Source organism: Crocodylus porosus, unplaced genomic scaffold (assembly GCF_001723895.1).
Source record: "Crocodylus porosus isolate Cpor-Errol unplaced genomic scaffold, CroPor_comp1, whole genome shotgun sequence".
NCBI classification, from domain to species: domain Eukaryota; kingdom Metazoa; phylum Chordata; order Crocodylia; family Crocodylidae; genus Crocodylus; species Crocodylus porosus.
In genome coordinates this window covers 90,929,239-90,939,277 of record NW_017728947.1, presented here as the reverse complement: position 1 = coordinate 90,939,277, position 10,039 = coordinate 90,929,239, and the positions used below count along the sequence as shown (strand labels likewise).

Below are 10,039 nucleotides of genomic sequence, written 5' to 3'. Positions count from 1 at the left end.
GCCCCCACTTCTCTTTCCTATCCTATCCCTCCTGTACACCCTATAGCCCTTGACATTCACCGCCCAATCATGCACTGAATCCCACCACGTTTCCGTAATCCCCACTATGTCCGGGCTGGAATGAGAGGTGGACATACAATGTACTTGCGTACATTTTAGCTACTATAATTGTATCCAAAATTATGATGAATCTCTTGTATTAAAAAATAAATCCTCAACATGCCCCTGAATAAAGAAAAGCTGAGAAAAACAGTTGGGTGATTATCCACGTAGAGATGGAAGGCCTGCCTTAAATGCCAGTGAGATACAGCCTTCCTAGAAAATACACTGGCCATACCGATCAATTTAAAGCACCAGAATAAGTGTTCTGGCTAAAGCTGTAGATTCATGAGCAATGGGTGAGGACAATAAAATGGAAAAATTACTCTGGGGAGACCAAATTAACATTATAGCTCACTAAAGTTGTGGTCAATTTTGCTCAGTTGTACGTTATGTAAATGCAGGTGTTATTATTACCATAGAAGCTACGGACATTTGAAAAGCTCAAGGCAGAATCGATGCAAGTTATGCAGTTTTCTGTAAATGGCATAGTTTAGATCAGTAGCGAACAGAACACACATTCGCCCTTTGGTGGGAAAGGGGACTTGCGAGGGGGGAGGCAGCGGGACAAATCTTAGACTGGATTCTGCCATTTTTAAACCAGCCTGTGTGTACCAAACTTCTGTTCTGTTATGGGTATAGACCATTTTTGTGTGATAAACTTCTGCTGTGTTATGGATATAGACCAGTTTCCAATCACTTATGCTGGTAAAAGTGTGATTTACACAATCCAAAGGAAAGAAAATGGTATGAACAGTTAACACATTCCTATATGCAGTACATTAAAAGCAGAACTGGAAGAAAGATAAAGAGGTCTAATTACAGTCTTCATCCTCAGGACAAAATCATATCTGCAGTAAGCAGGAACAACTCCCTTCATGCCTGCTTATACCCACACATCATACCTGAATCTGACCTTTCCACCTCATCCAAGTGATAAGCACAGTAAACAAAGCTAAAACTGAACAAAGAACCTTGTACAATATACTTTTTAATTTGGGGATTAAATCCATGTTGTACTAAGCTCCTATGAACAGTCAAGACAAGGAATGCAATGACTAAGAAACCACCTATTTGTTGTGACCAAAGGGTTCAGTTAGGCCAAGGTGTGCATTGTAATCCATTTACATTACAGGGATAAAGGACCAAAGTATCTTTAGCAATAGTTAATAAGTTTAGTAAAGCACAGCAATTTAATTTGCTCCTGCTGTGAATTGAGATGACTGACAAGCAATGACTCAGCTAAGCTGTACATTACATGATCAGAATGCACAGCTATCCAATATTAACAAATAAAGGAAAATTCCTGATACAACCATTATCAAGACATAGCAGTGAGCTTTATCATTATGTGCAATTTTTAAAATCCTTCTTAATATTAACCTTTAGCATGCTAAACTTTCTTTTAGGTGGAACCACTGGGTTGCATGAAATATTAGGTGTTACTTGATGTAACACAAGATTATGCTCTTCTATGAACAGGACACCTTTTACCTAGGGGCTGGTTAGAAATACTCAAGCAGCACTTTTTGTCCTTTTCTTCACTATTTGTCTTACTCTAACTCATAAACAAAGTCATACTTTCTCTTCATAGAACAGGTTTCACCTGCATGTTCTACCAGGAGTTAATATTCCATAAGAAAGAAATAGATGTTCTTAAAATGTACCTTCCATAAGGAGTTCAATAGGGTTATTAAAGAGAAGAGCAATTTTAGGAACTCTGACAGCCACAAACAAGGAAGTTTACTTAAAAGATGGAGCCATAAAATTCAGCTAACCCATATTTCCAAATGGTGAGACAGCTAGGTAGCAAAAGACAGAGCTACATCTCAGACTGGCGAGTTCTGTTCAAAGGCTGTTTGGAAAAAATTAATGTGTACTAAAAGAAATCTGAAGTGTAAATTTAAAATGTCACTGAAACATGAACTATTTAAAATGCAACGGAATTTTATCTTATTACACATCTTGAGTGCTCCCATACCTGTGGTTTCTAGAAATCAATAGTTTTTTCTATTTTCCAATTAATAAAGTATTGGTTAAAGTCTTCTTCTGAGAAATAAGCCCTATCTTTCAGTGTTCCAGCAGCATAAATCTTAGGATTTTAAACAATTTTAAATTTTCAACCTTGAGATTCTATAGTACCTTACAGTTTGACAGGGCATTTTTGCCACTATCTGGAATTTACCTGTTAATTCTAATAAATGTCCTTGCAACAAAAATGCAAGGGCATGAAAAAAAGTTTTATTTTCTTTCCTGACTTATATTTCTTTTTTGTTTTATCGCACACAAAAAAAACTTTGGATGAAAACTTAAGGTGGGGGTGGCTGTGTCACTGTTCCATTGCTCAAATTTCAATGTTGATGATTCCCTTACTCAATAAAGCAGTAAGTCTCAACCAGCATACCACAGCAACCTGGGGTCCCTTGAGATCTTTTCAAGGGTGCCATGGGGTTCCATGAAGTGTTAACACTATTAAGTACACAAATATGACTCATAAGATCAACCAAGAGAGTTCAAATAGGAATCCATAATGTTAAGAACATTCTGACCTGTTCTGTTCTTTCCGAGTTCTATGCAACAGAAAAAATGTTCTAATATTTTGCTGTAGTCAAAAAAAAACAAAAACAAAAAAGTCAGGAGCCAGCATTTTTCGAGGGGTGCCTTGAGATAATATGGGGCGTCTCGAATCTAAAAAAGTTGAGAATCACCGCACTAGAGGAAGAACTGCCTGAGAAGAGGAGCTCTATTATTCTTATCTTTGTGTTTCAGAATTTTTTTGAAAGAATGCAAAGAAAAAGTGCTCCAAATTTAAATAGGACAACTGTATTATTCTAACTCACATTATAATAAATCATTGTACAGAGTTTTTTTTTAAATAAATAAAACTACTAGCATGCACGACAACCTCTACATAAATAAAGTCCAATAGAACTGATCAACCTTAAGAAAAATGTAAATTCCAGTAATGATTTCTCAAATCTTCGGATTTCTGTTTACTTGACACCAAATTAAGTTTCAGAACTACAGCAAAAAAATTTGAGCCATAAGACTTGACAACTCTAATACCAGTATTTAAAGATGATGTTTAGAGATTACTATCTGGCAGATTAAATAAAAACTAGCAAAATTATTTCATGTCTCATTCCTAATTACTATAATATAACAATCATAGGCATATATCACGTCTTTGAATATCAGTTCCTGGAGCTGTGGGGTTATGTCATAAGCGCAGCTCAATAAAGCAAACGCCTACCATGACAATGAGGTCATGCTTGCAAAGTAAAGCTATAAAATATGAATAAATCACAAAGAATCAGCAGAAAACCTAAAGCTATAGCTCAGAGGACTCATACATTCCTCTGTGCATCATGATAAATGGGGCATTAACTCCAAGACCACTGCTTGGGCAACTTCATCTAACCTACTCAGTCAAGAAGATACCTAGACACAGAAAAGTCCTTGCTGACACCTAGTTTATTTTGGGGGGAGGGAAGCAGGGAAGGCAGCTCATCTCTCTCCATGGGCAACTTGTGCCTCCCAAGTTAGGGGGGCACCAGATCGCAGACAGGGGGGGTCCCCCAGCAGCCAATCCCCGAGCCAGCAGCAAAACCAGAAGTGCATTTCCGGTGGCACTTCCAGTTTCGCAGCTGGTGCTTCCAGGGGGTACACAGCCAATCTCAGGGGGTGCACGTACACCCACATGCACCCCCTACACATCACCAAAGTCTCTATCCTACAACAGGGGATGGAAACAGGCCCAATGCAATTGATGTCTGCCTGAGTGGCCCTTTTCCTGCCATCAGCTGTAATACGAGATGGGTCTTGGCACAGGAAACATCATGCTGTGGTATGTGTATCACTCCATATTGCCTTATGCTGGACCTGTTTTTAATCCTCAGTATCAGGAAAGTTTAAAGAAGTATAAGCTAGGTGCTGCACAAAGTGGAATTTATACCTCAAAAATGGATTTCCTTCCTCTCGGTCATTATGAAACACAATGTTTGGTGATAACATGCTAATAGAAGTACTTTCAGATTTGCCAAAAGTGCACAGCTTTGATCCACTCTTTGCAAAAAGATCAGTTCCTGCCCAAATTCCAACAAAGGTCATTATATTCTCTCTAAGCTCCCCTGGGAACATTCCATTAAATTTAATATTCTTCACTTCCTGTCAAATTCCTGAATAGTTCTTCTACTCCTTACTTTCCCAAAAAAGTGTTGTAAGTAGTATAACTAGACAGTGTTTCCAATTGCAAAAATATTATTAGGTAAAAGGTTTTATAGAAGTGGGAAATGAACCAGCAGTCTGTTTTTTATGGAAAATAATATTAGTATATATTTACAGTAGTATATGTACAAAATTGTATGTCCACTGAGCAGTCATCTCAGGATGAATTGTGCAACTGTTAAAAATATAACAAAGTGAATATCAGAACCTAAACAAAAAACAGCATAGCAAAACCAACATCAGCCACCTAATTTATACATCCAAATAAATGGACCAGGAGTTAAACTTTGATATCTTTATACTGCAATTTGCATGTGATCCCTGTGTGGATTCCATCATGTAGGGATGAAAAATCTCCATGTGTATCAAAAAGTCTTCCATTAATAGTGCTTCTGTAAGCCAGGCAGGTGTCCCATGTATTGGAACTGGCCAAGTGCTCTTCCTCTAATCTCACAGATAGTCCAAGAGGCTCAGTGACAGGGAAAAAAAGCATCCATACCACAACCTCAGATCCCTATGCAGAAACTCCTCCTCACAAAAGCAGTTTTACAATGTATACTATATCACATCCACCCCATTCTTTTGAGGATTCTCAGGCAAATGCAAGCAAAGGAGGAAGCTGCAACAGTTTTTCCTTTCCCTTCTACTCAGTATTTAGTTGTTTCTCTAGAGCAGTGTCCTGCCCTTGTCTCAGGGCACTTGAAAAAAGTTTCTCTTAAAGACCTCAGTATCTCTGACTTTCAGGGGCCAAAAAGTGGAAAAAAAAAAAAACACTGTTACATTTTGTTACTATTTCTATTGGCTCCTCTGCTGCATTTTAAGAGTAGCAAAGGTAAATTTTTAGGAAAAATAGCAGCTCAGAAATAATTTGAGAGACATGCTCTATTTCTAGACTTTTTGTTTCGCTAACTTCTTATATAGGAATTAATTTGCATAACAGAACCAACATCAGCCACCTAATTTATGTATCCAAATAAATGGACCAGTAGTTAAACTTTCATATCATTTATACTGCAATTTATAAAACAGGGAAAAAAGATAAGCTACAATCACGTAAGTGCCTAAGAAAATAAAGGAGCAAAGAGAAAGAAGGTTTTTGTAATGTTAATATTTGCTGTTTCCTGGTAAAGCTAAGAGGATATTTTGCTACTGTGCTAAATGCTACAATTGACTCTTTCAAAATCCTGTGTAGGCACCGTAGTCACAAGTTAGGAAGTCTAGATATTGCAGCAGTGTTGCCAGCCCTCAGGATTCCACTTGCAATATTTGGAACTTATCTTAAAATTCCAGCTCCTGTATTTAGATGCTTACATAAGAATTTCAGCTTTCATTTAAAAGATAATTAGTTGCTAAACCTCACAAAGCAGGGAAAAGCTTGACAACATGAGGTCTAAAGGTTAAAAAGCAAGCAGGCAAATAAAAAACCCAATTTCATTCTTTTAAAATCGTATTATTTTTTACAACTTACGGTGAGGCAAAACTCTGAATGGATAAAAGCTGAGGAAAATTTGAGAATACTCCAAGTGATCTGAGACGACAGCATTAAAATTATGACAGTTATTGTGTTTATACAAACATACCAAGTTCTAAGAACTATTCTTTCTCATCTGTAAAAAATGTTTTGATTATTTTGCATACAATATTCTTCTGTGTTAAATACTTCAAGAAAATAATATTTCTTGCCATTTTTTTTTTTAAGGTGATGCTTCCTGCTGCAAAGTATATTCCCCAAAACAGTGCATAATTAAATCATCCAACTTGATAACACATTATTTCTCTATAGTTTTGAATATGACAAAAATGTCAAGGCCTGGAAGCTTCCAAAACTAAGTAGCATAAACAAACAAAAGCAGCTGAATACAATGCATGCAGTAAGGTAAGATAATTAGAAAAATATCACTGAATGCTTCAGAAAACAAGCCACAGACCACTATGTATACAGATGACTGATACTTCCCCCCAAACCAAACCAAATTTATCTGGGACAAAGAACACAACATTTTACTATTGGCATTAACCCTTGGAGGAGTACATTGCAATATTTACAGACCATTATAAGAAAGTCATTAGTTGTGCACAGCACTGTCATATAGGCTTGCATTATCACTATTTTACAAATGTAGAAACAGCTTTCTGAATTCTGGTACCTTCAAGGATCTGTGCCCTAGCCTTTCACTGCATTTCCTATTAGGTGTCTACATCACATTTATTTCAATGGAAGTTATGCTCCTAAATACCTTGAGTCAGCTGCCCAGGTCCAAGGGACAATCTCTTTCAGGGATGATTGCCAGAGGTTAACAACAACCTCATCTGCAGCCACAACCTTACTTCATCAGGCCTTACTGAACTTAAATTATCACTGTAAGCACAGGCAGAACCAGTTATTGAAAACCTGATTCTCCAAACTAGAGTGAGTGCTCAACCCCAGGCTGGGGAGCCAGGTCATCTAGCCCATGGGGCTGCCCACAGGTCCAGAAATTTGGTGACGGGAGCTGTGGCAATTAGCAAATCACTGCCCCTCCACCAAATTTCCAAGATCCACATGACTGGATCAGGCCTTTGCCACTATCCACCCAGATTGGACCCACGGGCCAAATCCAGAGTATGGATAAACCTGGCACCGCTCATACAGCCCATCGGGTGAAAATGTTGGGCACCACTGCTCCAAACCAATGCTAAAATATTCTCCAAAAGTCAGAATTTTAATTTTCTACAGTGTGCATGTTCTCAGGAACTATTTGCATAGTGAGAGCTTTACCTCCAATAATAGTATTTTTATAGCAAAAATTGTCCTTTTGTAGAAGAACACAGACACATGACAGACAAAGTTTCAAATGATTTGGAGGTAAAAGAAAAAAAAAATGTTCATGTTCATTGCACCAAACTGTAATTACAATAAAGCAACATCCTCATGAAAGTAAAATGTTACTATAGGCAATTTTATGTATATTGCAATAGTACCTTGAGACCACAGCCAGGGATTGAGGCTTTATTGTACCGTGAGTTATATTCGCATATAATGAATAGACAAAACTACAGAGTTTATAAAACAAATATAAGATAACAGACAACTAGTGCAGAGAGATAAGCAGATCGGGAGAGTGGGGGGGTGACAAATACACTAGATGTTCAGAAAAGTGTTTTTACAAATTGTGACAACAAGAAGGGAAGACTATGTTGTTAAATTTATGAGAACAAAGTGAATGGAACATCATCACAGACATAGTACAGAAGAAACTCAATGACAGAAAATAAAGCAAGTTATGCATCAGAAACCCTTAGATAACTAAAAGGAAAGTATTACTCTTCCCAAGAAGAGTGACAATATATTTAAATATAAATTAGTGATTTGGTACCAAACGACTTGGGAGAAAGGACTCTGAAAATCAAAACCGCTCCTCTGAAACACAAAAATAATCTCACACAGAAGATTATAAAAACTGTAAAACGTAAGAAGGATTGCAGTGAGAATATCCAGTTGCTGCTCCCACTCTTAAAAATACTTATTATTAAGTGTTCATATCGCTGTAGCACAATACTCCTCAGCCAGAAGCTGTACGAGCACATTACCACTAAGGGGTATACCCTTTAGTAGTAGTCTTTAGTTGCAGAATCAAGGTCAAAGAAAAATCAGAGACACTATGAATGATAGGGCAGGAAGAATGCAATCATACCATCAGATTTTGATATACCCCTAATTAAAAAACCCTTGACACCTATTTATTAGATAGATACATAGATAGATAATGAATCACGCATCTCCACCAAGCATTCACAGCCATCATTAAACTGACTAATTTCTCATAAATATCAGTGCCACTAAAATGGATCTAAAGGTGAGAGTTTTATGAGGAAAAGGCAGTGGAGTCTTTTAGATAAGCTAAGCGAGTATGTTTTATGCACTAGGGACAGCGTGGAATAAAGCACATACATATCTGTGCAAGAAGCTGACAAATGGCAGAAGAAAGCTTACAGCACTGGCAGAGAGGAGTAAGTGGGGGGGAAAAAACGTGACATAATAGATAAAAATGCAGAGAGAGAGAATACTCCTCCTAGTATAGACTGATCCCACTTCAGCTCTGGGGCTGATGGATTATAATCAGACAAAGAGGGGCAGTTTTTCCTACAGTACTGAATGGCAAATGCTTACACTGGAGTAATGCATACCCCTGAGAGTTTCAATGCAGAAAGCGATTCATCCTCTCGCAAAAGCTTATCAAGTAGAAATGAAAGTAACTCTCAGGACTACACCCAGGCAGATACACAAACTTCATTAAAAGGAAAAGAATGTGTACTCAGAACAGCTATTCAGGTAGTAAGAAAGATGAGAAAGTCAAGGAGAGTGCAAGCTTAGGCTGAGAAGCAATTACTGGCAGTAAGATGAAAGATGCTCAGGGGAACCTCTTTTTTACCCTTTAACCAGGCAATGCTCCAGTACTGACATACTGTTGGAAACATGACCTTTAATCAGGAAAGAAACAAAAAAATTTGCCACAATGCAGTAAAGAAGGGAAAAGACTGCCAACTGATACAAGATAAGGAACTAAAACCTTAAGTACTACTCTGGCTCCAATCCTGGTTCCGCTGGGCTTCAATTAGAGTCAAAAGGACTACTCATGTATGCAGGGACCATTCTGCATTAGTACATGTTTCAAGATCAGACCTTTAATAATCAAAAGATTGAAGCTTTAAAAGATAAAAAAAATATTATTTGAAGTAGAGCAGGTGGACAAAAGTGTTCCTCTAAAAATGCTGCCAACACAAAAAAAAAAAATTTAAAATCAAGACCAAGCACAGACTCATAGGAGTACTAAAAATAGGAGAATAGACCAACTGGAAAAAAGGTTGCAGCTGGCTCTCCAATTACTGAGTATTGTATAAAAATGTATATTCAACTCAAAATCCTACAGGACAGCTTCTCCTTTCAAAAATGAAAGAAATGACAACTGCAGCAAAGTCAAAAGAGATCCTAGTTTTTAAAATGTAAGACATGTAACAGTGAATAGTCATTTATGGACCTAGAAAAAAGGGAGTGCAATGAGAAATAAGAAAATGTTTAAGCATTAAAATCACTATTACAGAGTCATTTCTTTGGACTGCAAAACTGAACTCTACCAGAGTTTCTTTCTTTATGGGGTCGGGACAGATGCAATTAAGTCAGATCAGCTTCCCCGTCAGTATGCTGTATGTTCATGCTCTACAGCAAACGTGAAGTCAGTGAAGGATTGCTCTCATTAAGACCAGCATCCAGTGACCCTGATAAAACCAATGGCAGGAGGGAAAAAAAAGAAGTGTAACTCAGTGGTGGTGAGGGCCATTTTAGGAAAGGTACACTGGTCAGTCTGTAAGGGCATCCCTATCCAATGTCAATTGGTATAAGCTTAACAAAAAGCAAGGATACATATTTCCTCTCTGTTCTTAAGGTACCAACAAGAAAAATAAAGCCATTTTACCAACAAAAAGAAAAAAGGCTGCCAAGCAAGGAGAATGAAGTCTAACAAAGATGGGTTGCATGCATGGTGGGCAGCCAGATTTCAAGAGGCCAGTTAAGAAATACCTGAGCAGGTAAACAGCCCTCTCAATATCATTGAGTTCTTCGTCCACGGTCAGCCTCTCTATTTCTTCTGGGGTCTGCCAGGGGGAGACACAAGGCACAAGCTGACACGGCCTGACAGCTACTGTCCTGCTTTCGGCTTCTTAGAGCGCCCCCCCC

The 10,039-nt window shown here is 37.9% G+C and overlaps 1 protein-coding gene across 1 annotated transcript in view; it reads right to left on the bottom strand.

Moving 5' to 3' along the window:
- The window catches only part of PPP4R4 (protein phosphatase 4 regulatory subunit 4), a 133,163-nt gene that overhangs the window by 115,191 nt on the left and 7,933 nt on the right, over window positions 1–10,039 (bottom strand). Inside the window, exon 2 of the mRNA XM_019551148.1 lies at window positions 9,884–10,019. Within this exon, the coding sequence (XP_019406693.1) occupies window positions 9,884–10,019 (136 nt within the window). The remainder of the gene's footprint in view (window positions 1–9,883; window positions 10,020–10,039) is intronic.